We start from the raw sequence: 19074 nt of genomic DNA on the forward strand, positions 1-19074 counted from the left end.
AGAATATCAATAATCGTCACAAAACACGACTATAAGATAAATAATCTTCTTTTCTACATAAGGCAACAAATTCCATTCAACCTCACAATATCCAACTAATATCATTATTCATATTCACTTGTTAACTAAAGGTTATTCAAACATATTTCAATGACTTTCCGAACAATATTCACGAATTCAAGTATTTCCACCAATTCCATATTCTATCCAAAACCTCTAATCTTCAACATGCATATTCATAACATTTTTCCATCTTCCAATTTCATAACTCATAATCATAATTCACATCTAAGATCTTACTTTCATCATTATATAAAGACTATATAAAAATCACATAAATTTCTCATAACAACATACAACCAACTTCAACACCAACTTGACTCATTAAATCTTTCTTTTCATCACAAACATCGCAACAACACAACTAAATAAAATTTAATTCATCTCTCCTCCACACTACATGGCACACGGCCAAACATACCCTTCATACACACACACGCCATGCACACACACACCACACTTTCATAATTCTCATCTAATTCTAATCATTATAACATATAAACTTATTCCATAACTTAAAACATAAAATTCATACCTTTCCTTCAAATTTCAACTTGCCGCAAACGTAGTTCTTTCGCCAAACTAATTGTACCACGTCGAAGAGCGTCTTGAACTTAGTAAGAATTCACGAAGAACAAGATTTTGAATCAAAGACTGAAGGCTCCAAGAAATTTTTTTTCTTTTTCTTTCCCTTTTTTTTCTCTATGGCCGAATGGCCTTTCTTTTTTTTTCTCTTTTTTTCTCTCAATTTGTTTTCTTGAAGTTTCTACATAATAATCCTTATATAATGATCACCACATGTTAGTCACATGACAATTTCCATGGGTTTGGGCCAAAGATATGGCCGGCCACCCCTAGACATTTGGGCCTCAATTTTTTTTTTTTTTTTTTAGCCCAATTACTTATGAATCATATTTTGCAAATTCCCGAAACAAATTTCCAAGATTCCAATTTTGCCCTTGGCCTTCCTCCGTATTTCCACACCACTATTTTTCATGAACAACACACACATATCTTAATCCCAATCAACATATGACCTTATTCTTTACAAATCGAAATTGTTTCGCATTTTCCGAATATGCTAAAATGCCGGATATAACATTTTTGCCAACACCAAACCAAACCACTAATCGGGTTTTGTTCTCGATTTATCGATTTGGTGCGGTTTATCAATTTTCTTTGTACACCCCTACTAGTGGCGGAGTTCCAACACTACCTAGCTATTCCAACATGTACTTCCATCTTATGTCAAACTTACCTACTATATTACTGCCTTGAATACTGGGGGACTTTTTAATGGTGATGACGAAACCAACTTGTGCGCCCCACGACTGTTTCTTGAATAGTTGTTACGGCGTTTGCCCGCCACCAAGGCTTAATTAAGCAGGTAGAGAAAATCACGTGTCTATATATATATAATTTCTGCAATAATTTGAACATTGGTCATTAAAATCTGCACCCACATCATTGACCACTAAGACACCCTTGGGTGAAAAATAAGCATGAAACAGTACTTCATACTTGATAGGAGCTAACACTGTTTTTCACTGCGTTAAATAGCATAAATTGTGTTTTATGCATATATGTAATTAAAATAAAGCGTCACATTATTATCATAATTATTCATGCATATACGCTGTTCTTGGAGAAGATTCTACCACACTCAAATATCCAGAGGAACTCATCACTTTATTACGTACCATATATACTAGGGAGAAACATGCATTTCAGTTCCAGAGTTATTTGTTGTCCGAGTTTCAAGATATTACTAACTATAAAACTTATACACCCTTTCTTACAGCAATTAATAGCACAATAAAAATGGGGAAAAGAAGAAATATAATGTAAGGGACAGCTTGTCGGATTGCACCTTCACCAGATTCATCCTCTTTTAGGGAATAGTTTACTTTATCCCTAATAAAGGCGTTGAAATAATTTTGATAGTCAGTATTCAAAGAGAATGTTGAGCCAGTAACCTTCATCATTTCCATGGCCTGCCATCGACCAAGACAAACAGTTTGAATATTCAGTAGCAACATCTTCCTAACTAAATAATTAACTTCAAATTTATGAAATTGCAGCTAAGAAAAGATCCAACCAAAAGCTACTGAGAGCTTCATCTAGAACCCGGGGGTGGAGGTTCCAATTGAATCCCCTTTGTCGGAAAATTTTACTGTGAACCAACTTTTTCTTTGTTATTTATAAACCGTAGAATTCCCTAGACGCAAGGTAAGATTCTAGTGTAACGTGGTAAAGGCGGTTCAGAAATCAGAAGTTACTTTAGATCACACTCTAGGTCACAGGTTCAAATCTAAACTGTTATCTAACATTTTCCCGGATCCCCTCATATAAATTTTTTTCTCCGCCAATTTTCAAAAGAAAAAGCAAGTGCAATATCCAAGAGCAACAGAGAATCAAAGCCCTAAAAGATACCTAAACTTTTAATTGGCTGTTGGAAATCAGTGTATTGTAAACTTCAACCTTCCAAGCTGTCTTTACCCTCTAGTTTGATGCACAACTTGAGCTCCCTGAATAGCTAATGATTACCTGAAAGCTGAACATAAATTGTCTTGCTTTCTTGCTAACTCGAGGATTAGGGTGAGACTGAAGCTTCTCGTACATTGAACGAGCTTCACTAGACCTGTCAATTATTGTGTGGAAATGCATGGTCAGTCTCAGAAACAGGAAGAAGGTCCATGCAGGTGCAAGTTCACAGTTAAATCTTTTAAGACAAGCTTCACCGCATAAGTTGTCATAGAAGACAGTTGAGAGCATCTGCATACGGTTTCAGTTTGGGTATTGGGGAACAACTTTATGTGTTTTGAGTTGGTTTGACAGTATCAGATTAGGAAACAGTTTGTTTGATTTGGTTGATTCCCAAATCTACTTACAATTCTGTCAAAACTTTCGAAAAAATATAACTGTAATGATACGAAGAGCTCCAGTGAGCTCATTAAGAGAGAAATTAGAGAAAGAAGGGAAGAAGAGAGGGAGATAGGGAGAAAGAGAGAAGAGATAGAGAGAAAAAAAAGATTTTTTCCATTCAACCTATCTCATAGCTATGATTTACAGAGGGTTTAATATGTTAACACATTCTAGAACTTTCAGAGGACTTAAATGAAAACTAGTCCAAATTAGGGACTAAACTGTAAAAATAACAATTCCTAACTTCTCAACAGAATTGTGCTACTTCTTTTGCTTGTTGCACCTCATTTCATGACAATCCATCCCCCTTAAAACAACCTTGTCCTCAAGATTGAAAATGTGAAGTTCGAACTGGATAAGGCCAATGGCACTTTGCTGCAATGTTCCAGCAATCCTTCTTGACAATTATGGAAAGCTCCATAGCTTAGAAACCTCAAAAGTCTATGCAGGAGTGCTGCAACTTTCCTTGAGGAGGAACCATTTTCCTTATAAAATGCTTCAGGTCTTTGTTTAGTAATTGGCTCTATAACTAATTTTAGCACATGCAGTTTCACCTCCAGTAAGCAAGCTTGAATTGCACTTCTAGTGAAATTAACCAGAGCAAGGACTTCACTATCATTCGGACTACAGGAAAGCGATAATACTTTAGCAACTTGGTCACATGGATAGCCCTTGTTGGCTTCAATACTGCACCAAAGCAATTAGGAGTAAGATTCTTGGTCACAGTAGTAATACTCATTTCAACAATATTGGCATTAGAAATTTCTGCTTTGACAGTGGCCTCTAGCATTTTGAATGACTCCCTATTCTTCCTTCCTTTTGATTTTGAACATTCAAGTGGCAGGTATGCGATGCCAATCATACCCAAGAGCTCCTCTAACAGTGAAGATGGTGTCGCTCCAATAATTTCCTTTAGCACAATTGAGCATGTGTCCAGGAGTAATCCTATGTTTCCTGTTGGACTTTGATCAATAGTAAAGCCCCCATAAGCAAACCAAGAGCTGCCACCAGGATAAAATTCATCGGTAATTTCCTCTTCTAATTCATAGGCAATGGTTGCCACTTTGACATATTGATGTTCGTTCAGAGAAAATAGTTGCACTCCACTTGTCATAGAGGATTCACTTATTGAGTGTCATCCAGGTGCTTCCCAATGATTTCTCAAAGTGCCTCACAAGAAAATTAAATTGGTAACTGGCAGAGAATTCTCGGGCAACCAAACCACATTTCTGTAAGAGGAGCTTCCCGCTGAACATTTCAGCTCCCATATCAGAGAAATAATACCAACCCATAAGCATGTCAGAATCTAACAGTTCAAAAGCATACCCAGCATAAGGAAACTCTTCATTTTCAGTCCTTATTTCAAATTCCACTGAAGCTTTATTCAGATCACTAACTATACAATACCCTTCAACTAAAGATGTCCATCTTGTCGACTTTGTGGTAGTGCTCAATGATTTTATATAATTCATATAGTCATTTGATTCCTTATCCTCCCTACCACTACTTGCATGAAAAGCAATTGTCCTTTGCTGATTATGACAAGATGTGAAACCATCATCCTCCACTGCTTTCAAAATCTTGTCACATTTGCTAAACTTATCAGTACGGACCAAAGACTTGGGTATGGTATTGTGGGTAGCCCTAGCCAATGAATTGTCACTTCCTGTGAAGACCCTCAAAACTTTAGAGAACAAGTCCTCATTATCCAACAACCAAAATACCTTCAATGCACTAAAATAAGAGCTTATATGCAAACCAGAATTTTCGACAAAAGGACTGACTTCTGAAAAAGAGTGATGGAGAAATACCAAGATAAACGATGGCGAGGCAGAAAAATAAAGAGATAGAGAAATATAGGCAGAGTAGAAGGGAGAACTGGAAATAATAACAATAGAATGAGACTCCATAAAGGAATGAGATAGGGAAGGTCCAGTAACGCACATAAATGAAAGTAAATGAGCTGGACATAAGAGATAGAGAGTGATAGAGTGAAAGACTAAGATTTTCAGGTAATGATATACTCTGCAACATATTAGAATAACTACAACCATAGAAAGCATAACCAACAATTACATTCCATCTTACTGTGATCCTCTGTGGCCCCTCCTTGAGAAATGAGAACAAACTGAACATCCCCTACTTTACCAGACTAACTGCATTTTTCAATCACAACATTGCAGACCGAAACATCTCAGGATAACTCACTGACCTTTATTCTCTGTCCATTGGCAAACAAATCGCAAATATTTAAACTAAAATAACTTTTGGCCCACGCAACTCTATTAACATCATTCATTATGCTTTGCTTCTTCAGTTCTTCAAAGAATCCTCTCAGATTTGGATAGTGAATCCAAAACCTTACGACATCAGTAATGAAGTCCTTAACCACACAATCCTTGCAGTAATCACTCACCAGTAACAAAGTTACTTGCCCTGTGTCTAGAAAATTACTGTCCATGTTCACCGGTAGTATTGCCCTGTCCACTAGCAAATTACCTTCATACATACCGAAGTCATGTTGGAAGACCCAAATGTATCGAATAAAACCAGTCATTTCTTCAAAGATTTCTCGCAGACTTGGACCCTTAGATACATCTTCTTTTCGACTAGCCACACTTGTCATGAACCAACTTGTCACATTGTTCTTGAAGCTCATGCGAGTAATTACATCAGGTCCTTCAGTTTCGTTCAACTCCTTCTGCATGGTGTGACTAATAACACTAGAGAATCTTCTTCTTAGCTCAAATAGCCAGAGTTCAACTAACACAGAACTCTCACAATTGAATTCATTTTGAGCTTCCGTAAGAACACCATCAATCAATGTCATTATAGTAGCAGAAAATCCAACTTTAGCTCCGTAACATTTATGAAGCACCTGGTCTTTGTTGCAATTAGAAAATGCAAGGGATGTTATTTGTAACTCCGAAATTTCAGAACCTAGCAGTAGGGTGGATACTGGTAAATTACTTTCATCCTTACGAGGACATTTATCGACCACCTGGCCTCCACTGTTCTCTGAAGTTTTAGCATCTTCAACTTCGATTTCGATTGGTGCTTCTCCATCAAACAGTGATTCCTTTTCATTTGGCATTTTAGCATTGTCCTTGTCATAAATTTTGTCGAACACCTGATCCACAATATGAAGAGCAGCATTTGCACCTTGAATCTCCATTTCTCTTTGGTCCTCTCTGTCTCCAGATTTGACCGTTGCTAAAAGTGGCTGGCTTGGTTCTTCTAACTCGTCAATGTTGGTATAATCAACGTCATTTGAAGCATGTCCTTCGTTCAGAACTTTTCCTTCAAAGAAGAACTCTTCATTTCTTTGAAGACTTTTATCAAACACTTGGTCCTCTACTGAGTTTCCTTTATTCTTTTCTTTAATTCCAACCAGTTCGCATTCATTAGAATCAACATCTTCTTCACTATCATCCCATTACAAATTAGTCACATTGATTCCATACATTAGAAGAATTTGGCCAAGCATTTCATATTCGTTGGCGAACTTCTCGTTAGCTTCTACAACATCATTTTCTAATGGTGTTCCATCATCAAAATTAGGGCAAATAGGTCTCAACGAATCCAACAAGGAGGGAACATTGTGTTCGCTGGTGTAATTAATAGTGATAGCATATGGTGTCAGCAATTTCAGCACCATGACCCTCTGAAAATGGTTCTTCTTTATCTAGTTTGTCCGCTCCTTTAGATTTAGGAAAATGATCTTCAACAACATTAGTGTCGTTGCTCGTTTGCTGCTTCTCTTTGGATTCTGTCGGTGCTAGCATCTGGTCCAGTCTGCAATGTTGTTCTCGCAGCAATCTGAGGGCCTCAAGGAGAAAGTCTGTTGTAGATGGAGTTCGGATAGAACCGTCACTAAACTCAACACAACTAAGAATGCCATTCGAATAGTGATAGGCAAACGGATATGGCTCATTATTTCTAAACGCGGAATCAGTCATTGCAGCAGAATGTAAGCCGAGAATCGTCGGCTCTGATACCATTTGTAATGATACGAAGAGCTCCGGTGAGCTCATTAAGAGAGAAATTAGAGAAAGAAGGGAACAAGAGAGGGAGATAGGGAGAAAGAAAGAAAAGATAGAGAGAGAAAAAAGATATTTTTCATTCAACATATCTCATAGCTATGATTTACAGAGGGTTTAATATGTTAAAACATGCTAGAACTTTCAGAGGACTTAAATGAAAACTAGTCTAAATTAGGGACTAAACTGTAAAAATAACAATTCCTAACTTCTCAACAGAATTGTGCTACTTCTTTTGCTTGTTGCACCTCATTTCATGACAATAACCCAAAAAGAAAAACCAAAATACTTCAAGTTCACAGTTAAATCTTTTAAGACAAGCTTCACCGCATAAGTTGTCATAGAAGACAGTTGAGAGCATCTGCATACGGTTTCAGTTTGGGTACTTGGGAACAACTTTACGTGTTTGAATTTGGTTTGACGGTATCAGATAAGGAAACAGTTTGTTTGATTTGGTTGATTCTCAAATCTACTTATAATTCTGTCAACATTTTCGAAAAAATATCACCCAAAAAGAAAAACCAAAATACTGTGGACACTTTGGTTTGGTTAAACATAAGAACAAAAACCAACTAAACATATTTATTTGCTACCAAAATTATTTTCAATTGGATAAAAAGTAAAAACGAAAAACAAATTCACTGAACAAATGAGAAAAAAGGAGGGGATGAGGGGGAGCGTCATGGGGTCCAAACAGCGGTAAGCAAAAAATATTCTACTTGAAAACATATTAACTAAATAATAGAAATGAGAGAGAGAGCGGTGGGAGGTGGGGCATGGGGGGTGGGGGAGCATTAAACTTTCCAAGTATTGTTGGCTTTGGGCAGGAAAAGAGAGTTTCTCTTGGGTGGGATGGAGGGGGGGGGGAGCATTAACCTTTTCAAATATCTTATGCTGGCCTCTCTTTTTTTGTCAATTAGTTTAACACGATGCTCAGTGAAACTCTCTCTTTTCCTTTTTAATATCTCTTGGGTGGGCTGGAAGTTTTAAGCATAAATGCTTCAACTACTCTTATTAGTGCAAAGGGCAGGCATTTCATAGGAACTTGCTTAAACACTATGATCATTAGAGAATTACAGATGACGTACCTACGAAGCGAGTCTTGACAAATAGACCACTGCAGTGCAGCTAATCCATGAAGTTCAGTCTGCACAAACATTATGTCACAGATTTCAATCACATGTACTGGAGAACAGAAGTGCCAATTGCCTTCAGGTTTGCATTATATTACTTTTCACTTCTGTTAAGAACATGATAACACCAAGTTAAGAAGTATAAAAGTAAGACCAATGTAATCTAGTGTCTCATGAAACAGGGCATTCATTCTGTAAGAAAGCAAATCTTACGTTTTCACATCATTCAAAAGAGAAGCAAAAAAGTATACAAGTTACAACTTTAGTCCTTGTTCACATCAATTGTTTTAGGTAATAATGCTAACATATGCAATCCTTATCCCAAAAGATATTTGGGAGTGAAATTGGGTCTTTTCCTTTTTTTTTTTTTTTTTTTTCCATTTTTTTTTTTTTTTTTGGGTGGATGGATGAGGGTCGTTTGCAAGAGAGTGCTGAGGGAGTTGGCACCTTCGGATAAAATACATCCAAACGATCCTTTTTCTAGTTTAAGATGTGAAAAGGAAAGAAAATGATACATGCATCAATTTTGCAAGCTTTTAAATGTTGAAGAATACCCAACTAGTACAAGAAATCACCTGAAATGGCAACTTATTCATAATTTTCTCATAAAATGGTAGTGCCTCCCTGAGCTTGCCAAGGTCCATCAAAGAGTCGCCATCCTTCAGTGCCTAAGCATGACAGCACTAAAATTAAGAAGTCATACCTCATGATTCTCAAACAATAAAGAATATAAATCCGCATCAAGAATGGCATAATACTGGAAACACTATTCCCTTTCAACGGACTCCTTCAACATATGCCAATTATCTTATCTATATCAACCATAAACTTAGTATCTGAAGTAGTTTAATTTTCAGTTCACTTGCTTATAAGCATTGGCAGAGGCATAGGGGTGCAAGGGGGTTTGTTGAAAAAATATACCATGTAAATAGGGCAAAAATGATTTCTTTTGCATATATATAAGTTGTTGAATCCCCTTGGGAATAAAAATCTTTTGTTTTGAATCTCCTTGTTGGAATTCTTGGCTCCGCCACTACTTATAACTTATAAGGATGGAACATTTGGCAGGAAATTTATTCTAAAAAAGGTGTGCTTCAATCAATTTCAACCATGTTGATAAGTCGTTGGTCTATTTTACAACTTGTGAATTAAGGAAAAGCACCCACATCTAGCCTCTTAAATGGATTATTCCATTTAGTTTGGATTCAAAGTGTTGGAATGCAAGCTTATGTGCCTTCAGGTATAGGCACCATTCGCCTAACTATCTTGAAGTCCTAGGATTCTTCCCTACTATTCCATTCTCTTCCCCTCTCATCCTTGCTTTCATTCCTGGAAACACAAATGAGAATGCAAGACTTGTCACCCATAGAGGACTTTTTGGACTTTGAAGTTCTGGAGAATAACTAATTCACACAAATATCACTCTATTTTCTTCACATGTACATTGCCAAACCTTCTGAGTCTCGGTAATGTCATGCTTCCTCTGTAGAATCAATCTTATATGCACCTATCGTGCATGTCAAACATCGTACTCCGTGATGTTCGGTCAAAAATGCCTATATTAAGCCATTATTTGACTCTGTAGAATCAATCTTATATGCACCTATCACTCTATTTTCTTCCCATGTACGAGATTTGGAGGGAAATTGGTGAAGAAGTGTGAAATTAAAAAGATGAGAGTAGTCGCCATTTCAGGGCTGGCGCAAGGGTGGTGCAAGCCAAGGAGTTTCACCATTCCGGGGTGGCGCATGGAAAGCCCCCTGTGGAAGTTTTTGTAGGCTCGCCATTTCAGGGGTGGTGCACGCAAGCACCTCAACCAACTTTTCCCGATTTACTCGGGATTAGGTTTTAAAAGCTCTAAGCATCCCCATACTCTGTAAATACACCCTAAGCACGATCTTTACAAAACTTTTGGACTTAGAGACAGCTTGGAGCCTCCGTGGAGGCCGGAGATTATTGGGTTTTACCTTTTCTTCTCCGTACTACTCGTTTTTTTTTTGAAACTGGTAACTTTTTCTATATTTCATATGTAGCAAACAGTACTTAGGTAGTACTGAAACCGTATTTACAAGAAAGTCTAACTTTTACTGCCCTCTCTCTATATTGTATCTAAAACATCAATTATATTGACAGTATCATTAGAGTAGATCTGATTGCACCAAAAACACAACAGCAAAATAAAGCTTAGCTTGATCTTCTGCACCCCATTCTCCACATTCTCAAAACATCTGGAGTTTCTCTCCTTCCAAATTGTCCACCAAATGCAAGCAGGGATAATTCTCCATCTAGTCCTGTCCTTTGCCTGTAAGCCTGTTTCCTCCCAGCTTTTAAGAGCATCTGTAGCCTTCCCAGGCATGGTCCAGGAAATGCCTTTGAGATTAAGAATAATTCTTCATAGATGAGCTGTTATCTTACAGTGAAGGAAAAGATGGTTAATTGTCTCTGATGTTTCCTCACACAAAAAGCATCTGGAACATAAAATGAAACCTCTTTTCATCAAATTATCTTGTGTAAGAGCTGCTTCTTTAGCCAGTAGCCACACAAAATAGGCAACTTTGTGAGGAATTTTTGTTTTCCAGATGTGTTTCCAAGGCTAGTTGGCTATCTGCTGATTGGAATGATTCATCAACTTGTAAGCTGCATTAACTTTGAATAAACCCTTACTGCTGCCTTGCCACCATAATACATCTTCACCTGTCTGTAGTCCACTAAACTGCTCTAGTGTACTAAAGAATTCAACCACTCTTTGCACTTCCCAGTCATTGATATGTCTTCTAAAAGTGATGTTCCATCCTTGAGGTGTCCACATCTCTGCTATAGTCCTTTGCTGGTTTAGAACTATATTGAAGATATCTGGGAAGACCACATCTAATCTGCCAACTTCATGCCAATTGTCCTTCCAAAAGCTAGTTTTACTCCCATCAAACACTTTGATCTTGGAATTATCCCTCAACTCACTCCACAGTGTTCTAATGGATCTCCATAGGCTAACCCCAAATGGTGTAGTAACCTCCTTAGTCATCCATTTGTCTTCCTGTTCATACTTTGCTTTAATAATATTCCCCCAAAGGAGTTGATTCTCGTTGGTGAACTTCCACAACCATTTCATTCTAAGAGCTTCACTCTGAATCTTCAAGTTTTTGATCCCTAACCCTCCAAGATTCTTGCCAAAAGTGATTGCTTTCCACTTAACCAAGTGGTAACCTTTCTTTTCTTTGTTCCCATGCCATAAAAATTCCTCCTGATGCTATCCAACCTATTGATGACCCCTGTTGGGATGGGGAACAAGGACATCATGTATGTTGGAAGTGCATCAAGTACTGAGTTGATAAGAGTCAATCTGCCACCCATAGACAAATATTGGGTCTTCCACCTGGCCAATTTCTTTTCACACTTCTCAATGACATTGTTCCAAATTTCTACTGACTTAGATTTGGCTCCTAAAGGCATTCCAAGATATATTGTTGGTAAGGTGCCTACTTCACCACCCAGAACAGCAGCTAACAGGTCCATGTATGCAACTTCATTAATAGGGTAAAGGAAACTTTTCCTCCAGTTGATATGCAAGCCAGATATTCCTTCAAAAAGAACCAGAATCACCCTAAGATAGCTCAATTGATCCTCTTCAGCATCACAGAATATGAGAGTATCATCAGCATATTGTAAATGAGTCACCTCTAATCTGTCATTGCCAATTCTAGCTACATCAAAGCCTTTTATCCATCCATTCAGATTGGCTGTTTTAATCATATTATTAAGGCCTTCCATAGCAATCACAAACAGAAAAGGTGATAAAGGGTCACCTTGCCTGAGTCCCCTTTGTGCTTTGAAAAACCCCGCTGGAGAGCCATTTATAAGGACTGAAAAGCTAGCAGTAGAGATGCAGAATTTAATCCAGTGTATCCATTTTTGACCAAAACCCATCCTTTCTAGCAAGCTAAGAAGGAAACTCCAATTAACATGGTCATAAGCCTTTTCAATATCAAGTTTGCACAAGATACCAGGTTTCTTTTGTTTCAACCTAGAGTCAACTGCTTCATTAGCTACGAGGACAGCATCCATGATCTATCTACCTTTAATGAAAGCCATTTGTTGAGAATCCACCAATTTTGAGATCACTCCTTTTAATCTCTCTGTCAAAACTTTGGAGAACAATTTGTAGATGCTACCTATCAAGCTGATAGGCCTGAAATCCCTTAGTTCCTTAGCACCTTTCTTCTTAGGAATGAGAGCAATAAATGTTGCATTGAAGCTTCTTTCAAAGACTTCTTTGTCATAGAAGTTTTGAAAAGCATTCATGATGTCCTGCTTCACTATGTCCCAACACTTGATGAAGAACCCCATAGTAAAGCCATCCGGGCCAGGTGCTTTATCTATTGCACACAACTTCAAGCACCTTAGCACTTCACTCTCATCAAAGCTACCTTGTGAGATTATCCTCCTCGATAACACGTCATAATGGCATGTAACTGAGTAATTTCTTTGTACAGTTTCTGATAGTAATCAATAATTTCCTCTTCTATTCTAGCTGGCTCCTCTGTTAATTCTCCCTGGATCATCAGTTGGTCAATATTGTTGAATCTTTTATGTGCATTTGCCACTTTGTGAAAAAACTTTGTGTTCCTGTCACCTTCTTTCAACCATAGGGCCCTAGATTTTTGTCTCCATGAGATTTCCTCATTTTTTATCAACTCCTAGTACTCCATGAACAGTGCTGCCTTCTTTACAGTTTCTTCCTCTGTTAAAACTCTATCTCCCAGCACCTCATCCAGTTCTGCCATTTGGCTTAACAGATTCTTCCTTTGATGACCCAGATTTCCTGTCTCACTTCTGCTCCAGTCCTTGAGTTTTGATTTGAGAGTTTTTAATTTACAAGCCAGTACATAGTCAGGCATGCCTGAAAAACTGAAAGAGCTCCACCATTCTTGGACTCTGTCATTGAAACCAGTTGTTCCTAGCCACCAGTTCTCAAACTTGAAATAGTTTTTGCTCCTGTTCCACGTGCCCCCCTCTAAAGCTAGTGGAATGTGATCAGATGCTAATCTTTGTAGGGGAATCTGTTTTATATTACTAAAACTGTCATCCCACTCCTCAGAAATCAGGAACCGATCAATTCTGGAAGCTCTATTTTCTTTGGATGATTTGTTATATTTCCTCCATGTCTATGTGGAGCTAAACTTCTCGTTCTATGGTTGTGGTATAACCGTGATTATTGACGTTTGATTAGTATTTCTATCTTAGTAGTTTATTCAATTGCGATTGTTTCTTTACTTCTGTTCTTAATTGCTTGATTGTTTGGCCCGCAGTTAAGTTCTATCTACTATTTAATATACATGCTTGGAAAAGATGTTGTTAGATTAAAGAAGAAGTAAAGAGAGGGTGATCTGATTATCCCTAAAATGGTTAGGATTTGTGGCTAGGATAGACATATACCTAGGTGTCGCGTTCAATTGAATACCGTAACCGAAGAATAGGCGGCGAACTGTTTTGAATAGGCGAGTAGTAGTTCGCAAGAATATTATGAGAGTTAACAATCTGGTCAATTCGCAATCGTGAATAAAACTGCTAGGGTGAAGTACTTGGATGACTCAATAGGATTGGTGAACCAACTGCAATCCCGGAACATTCAATTCATCGATAACACAAAAACCCGTTCTTTCTTGGTTGAAGTTCATTATTTATTTTCTTTTTATTTTCATTAGTTTAGAGACACGACTTTCGAATTTAATCCTTGTTTAGATGATTAGGATAGTTTAATCTAGTTAACAGTCAATCACAAGTCCCTGTGGGTTCGACGTCCGATTTCTAAAATCACTATATTACTTGTACGACCACGTATGCTTGTGTATGCATTTGGGAGCAACACTCTGCATGAACATCTTGGCACCCTTAATGCTAAAAGTTCATTCAAGACCACCCCCGATGTGGGAACACAGATGTCACTTGTAGAAATTTCAGAAGTGAAGCATACTTCAGAGGAATTAATGTAACAATTAGCCACATCTAGCCTTTAGCTTCTGTACTTCTGGTTTATTTCCAACTTTAAATAATCTACAATGGCCTGAGTGTGCAAATATATCTAATTAACCTCTGGAAAGTGGAGATTCACAAGATGATCCAATCGAGGAAAAATTTACACAGCTCGGAAGGTGCGCTTATGCTTTAATGAGCTCTGAAGGCCAATATCCATGAAGCTCTCTAACTTCATGTCCAATGGTAATGTGAATATTATCCCACTCACCAAGGGCCATGATGTAATTTCCAAGTCATAGAAACTTTAATTTCAGTCCATCTAAATGGATGTGTGGGTATAAAGAGCACATCAGTCCCAAACCTCCGAAGACTATTAATTCTTGTTCATTCATTTAAGTGACTAGTACATCAGTTCCAACCCTCCGAAGACTCAATTCTTGTTCATTCATTTAAGTGACCGAAAATATGACCAGATATTCCTCTTCATTTCAAAATGAGACTCTGCTTTAATGTGTATTCAAATTTCAAAGCAGAAATGATTGGCAGAAACATCTAATTCCACTATATGAAGAAACAAGTCTTGTGTTACCAATTAAATCGCCAACAACATGACAATTCATAGAACTGGGAATGGTGTACAGCACTTTTATATATGCTTAAAAGTGAAAAGTTATAAATAAATGATGAGATTTCTATATCGTCTCTCAGGATCAATTTAATGAGCAAATTAAATGCATTTTCCTTAACTAATGCATTCAGAAACGTGATACAAAGAAAAAATTAGCAGTTAAAGCATACCTCCTCACATTCAAGTTTCAGTTTTGGATCAATAGTTAGGCCTACTCTGCTCTTGTAGGCAGCAAGTAGCTCTCTCGTACGTGCTTCTTTGGCTGCTTTCTCTTCTGCTGATTCAAGTACCTCTCCTGGACGTATAGTTCTTCCACCACCGAACTAAGCTCCAAACAAGCAATAAGTTTATTCATAGTGTTTTGCTTAAATAACTACATTCATTAGTTTAAGAGATCATGGTATTCAAAGAAACTAAAGTTTGATAAACAGAGGCGTAGCCCAACATAATAACAAGAGATACTTTCATTCTGTACCCAATATAGCATCAAAGGGATGGACAAATGTTCGCAAATGAGCTGAAAGTTGTGCATGCAATTGTTTTTTGAAGATAGTTTCACAAGTGTCACTCATAGTGCAGTCCACTCAAACAGGGTTTACAAAGATTTGAAGTGTAATTGGTAGAATGCCAAATCGGAAGATTTGCAATTACTTTCTCCACTGCTGCATTTGAGTTATCAACAGGGATCCAGCCATATTCATCTATTCTACTACATATCATAGCCCCAAATAATTGCAACAATGAAATCCCTGACTTTAAATGCTACACATATTCTTGAAATATTGCGGACAAACAGATTGTTTACAACATAATGCAAGAACCTAATGGGATTTAGTCTTCCAAACAATGACCCTGTTAATTTATTGAACAGAGGATAGAAATATGATGTCATGTACGTGTTTTGCTTAGCTTTCTGTGTTTATCTTTCCTTTTGCACTTGCATATTTTGCTGCTATAATTTTCTGCTTTAGGAAGAATCTTGGTCAAATTTGAGGTTCTGGAATTGGGAGTTACCGGTGAAACTAACCTACTGCCACTCCATAAAACATTGAACTCAGACACATTAATTAAAGAAAGCATAAACTTCTAATTGCACTAGAAAACATTCAAATAAACATATCCTACAAAGCAGTAAAAGCTTCTATTTCCATGACATCATAGTATATAACTATAAAATTAAGCATACTGAATAACAAGCCAATGCATAACAAAAAAGCTAAAACACAAGTCATTATAGGCAACCTACAGCTTTAGAGATGTCGTTCGGTCTGGGGAAAACTCCCCACGTGGAAACCTTTGGCTTATAGGTATTTGTGTCATCTTCTTGTATGCGGTTTGACTTTGATGACTCGGTATCTACAAACTTGCTTGTGTCCCCAACAAGTATCTCTACGTCAGGCAAGTCTCCTCCAGGGAATGGGTCTACTATTGGAACCAATCCAGCTGGCAGTCCCCTGCTCTTCTTACTATCAGAAAAACCAAGCCCCACAAAATCCATACTTGAGATCGTCAATTTTTCCTTCTTACTAACATTCTCTTTGCCTAAAGCATTTCTGTCACTTTTCCCATTCTCTATTTTGATGAAGTCATTTTCCTCGTTCTCTTTATTAGATCCTACACAAGTCAGTAATTGAAGATTACACAAATCGAAAAATTTCAAACTTGATTATGGATCTACTACCAGAAATTCACTGCGTAATCTCAGCATTCAATGTGTATTCCTAAATAATCTCATTTTTCAGCTATCCAACCATTTCATTTTACCAACCATGGGTTCCAATGCACGAGATCTTGTAGCACTTACCAATGAGGTCCTATCGATTAGTATTACACAGAAGAAATCAGTTCCAAATATTAGAATAAATATATGACCAAATAGAACCATCTCTATCAAAAATTCATAGCCTTCAGCTGAATACAACTCAATATTTCAGCGAGCAAAATTTCAATACTGTGTCTAGTTTCATCTTCAAGAATGCTGTAGGGTAATGTTGCAGCACCAAATGAAGGATAATAAACCCTTCTACTTTGCATAAAATTAAAAGACTAAGCTCATTTGGTTCACATACTGGTTATGCTGAGATTATAATGTAGAAGTTCTTTATGCGGTGAATAATAGTGAAGGGATAATTATATTGTAAGGAATAACGATATGTAGAGATTACCTATATACTTTAAGGAAATATTTGTATTTAGGTATTTGAATCCCATATTACTAATACGCATATTTTTATTCTAATTATTTAATACCACTAACCAAACATTGCATTAGTTATGCAAAGGTAAATCTTTATTATAACACCAACCAAACACTGCGTTAACTATGACGGGATCATTACCATCCATCTACAGTTAACAGAAAATTTTGCAACATAAAATGCTAAGCACATCCATGTTGCATTAAACTCAACAAAAGAAAAAAAATATTTCCTCCATCCCTATGGTTTCTATTTCTAGGTTACTAATTGTAAAATGGAATTTGACGCAGATAATTTTATCATTTGAATATAATAACTAGAGGGTGGAATCTTTTCGTAATAAACATTCAAAAATAATGGTCAAAGTTTCAAGGGGAAGTTACACATTTGGCTGGTCAGCCAAAAATAATAACATTCAATATTATGTATAAAATATGTATACTAAACATTAATATACAAAAAACATACATTTGTCAGGCTATTATTTTGGCGGGTAAAAATCCCAATTTTTAACTGTCGAAAAGAGCATATAAGAAGAATGATATTTGTCTCACTTTCTTGTAGAGTGTTACTGTCCAGTGAAATTTTGTCAGCTGAAGGCACCTTCTGATCATCAGTATCAGGATCAGGTAATTTAATGTCTTTCTTGTAGGCCTTAGCTTTTGCAAATGCGAGCTTCACAGGGTCAGTTTCAACAATCTGTTCCTGGTTTTCCAGAGGTTTATCTTCAGAATTGTTGGGTGAAACTGAGATTTTAAGAGTCCTGATGGATTTGGAGATTTTAGGAAATGGGTTTGTTGAAGAATTGATGGCTGGGAAAGAAGACAAAACTTGAGAATTGGGAATTAAGGCCATGTCTTCTCTTATGGTGCTGAATTTTCAAAGGATTGTTCTCTATAAAGATGCTACAAAAATGGCCATGCGCTGCCCTGCTGGTTTACAGGTTGCTTGCTTAGATAAGAGCAGATTTTTGGCTCCTACTATTTTCAACCTCATTTTTTCTTTCCTTTTTCTCATGTTATTTTTATTTTATTTTTTTCGTTTTTATTTGCAATTTGGGAAAAGGTATAAAATTTAAAGAGTTAATGAGAAAAGTGTATTTATTTGTCTGTTATTTAGAATCAAATGGGGAAATGCCTAGCACTAGGGGCGTGCATTAGAGATTTCAATTTTTTTTTATTTGTTTGGTTTTCTGATTTTATTTTGGTTTCGACTTTGATAAAATAAAAAGAACGAATTGTTATATGTATTCATCTGAATTTCTGTACTTAAAATGAAGTCTAAAATATTCTTTTAATGCACCACATTTGATTTTGACATATAGTTAATACATGAATTAACTAGCCTTAAATAATATCGATATTTTGCTTTAATAATAATATTAAACGTGAAATTTATTCCTATTGGTTGGTTGAATGTTATTTTACTTTTATAGGAGAGTATGAGTGTTTGACGACTGATTGAACTAAGGAACTCAACTAATGGACGAGGAGGAATAATAAGTCAATCTTGATCGGAATCGAAAGCGGGAAAACTGACCACATGACCGGCAATTGGACATAAACCCTAAAACAAGATTCATTCGTTCTTCAGTCCTCACTAGACATATAGCGGAGGCCCATAGATAGGATTCAGATTTCTGAACCGGAAAGCATTTTTTGTCGGCCTATATGCTGACTCACTACTCATCAAATGTATGACCATTATATCAATGTGGCCATTACTTAATTATTTCAATCATAACATAATGGAAGTTTTAGTCATCAATTTACAACAACAATAACTAACCCTCCATAATTTCACAAATGGGATCTGAAAAAGAGTAGAATATACATAGACCTTACTCTTGCCTTGCGAAAATAGAAAGATTGTTTCCGATAGACAATCATCAAATGAAATAAGAAATATCCAATAACAAATAATTTTGGGTAAAGGGCCAAAAATATCCCTCTACTTTACAAAAGTGGCTAAAAATATCATCCGTTACAAATTTGGGTCAAAAATACATCTCTCGTCATTAAATTTTTTAAATATACCCTTATCTTAACGAAAATCCCCAAAATAATCCGATCTCATTTTTAAACCCGCTTCATTTAAACTCGACCCAATTACATAAA

General features: G+C 36.7%; 1 protein-coding gene across 3 annotated transcripts; it reads right to left on the reverse strand.

Annotated features, from left to right (window-relative positions):
• Positions 1 to 1666: 1666 nt before the first annotated feature.
• LOC132063261 (uncharacterized) lies at positions 1667 to 17958 on the reverse strand. 3 transcript variants are annotated; one of them, XM_059455727.1, is made up of 7 exons: positions 17512 to 17957; positions 16006 to 16373; positions 14930 to 15082; positions 8734 to 8826; positions 8114 to 8172; positions 2608 to 2701; positions 1667 to 2054 (listed from the first exon to the last, which is right to left on the reverse strand). In XM_059455727.1, exons 1-7 carry the CDS (start codon positions 17810 to 17812, stop codon positions 1842 to 1844), a joined length of 1281 nt encoding a protein of 426 aa, XP_059311710.1. In that variant the 5' UTR covers positions 17813 to 17957; the 3' UTR covers positions 1667 to 1841. The 3 variants fall into 3 exon arrangements, 2 of the variants coding, with proteins under 2 accessions (XP_059311710.1, XP_059311711.1); XR_009416359.1 differs by having other exon boundaries at positions 1918 to 2054; positions 2494 to 2701; positions 17512 to 17958; XM_059455728.1 differs by lacking the exon at positions 2608 to 2701 and having other exon boundaries at positions 1800 to 2054; positions 17512 to 17958.
• Between the last annotated feature and the right edge of the window lie 1116 nt (positions 17959 to 19074).

The sequence above is a fragment of the Lycium ferocissimum genome, chromosome 7 (assembly GCF_029784015.1).
Source record: "Lycium ferocissimum isolate CSIRO_LF1 chromosome 7, AGI_CSIRO_Lferr_CH_V1, whole genome shotgun sequence".
Taxonomy (NCBI): Eukaryota; Viridiplantae; Streptophyta; class Magnoliopsida; order Solanales; family Solanaceae; genus Lycium; species Lycium ferocissimum.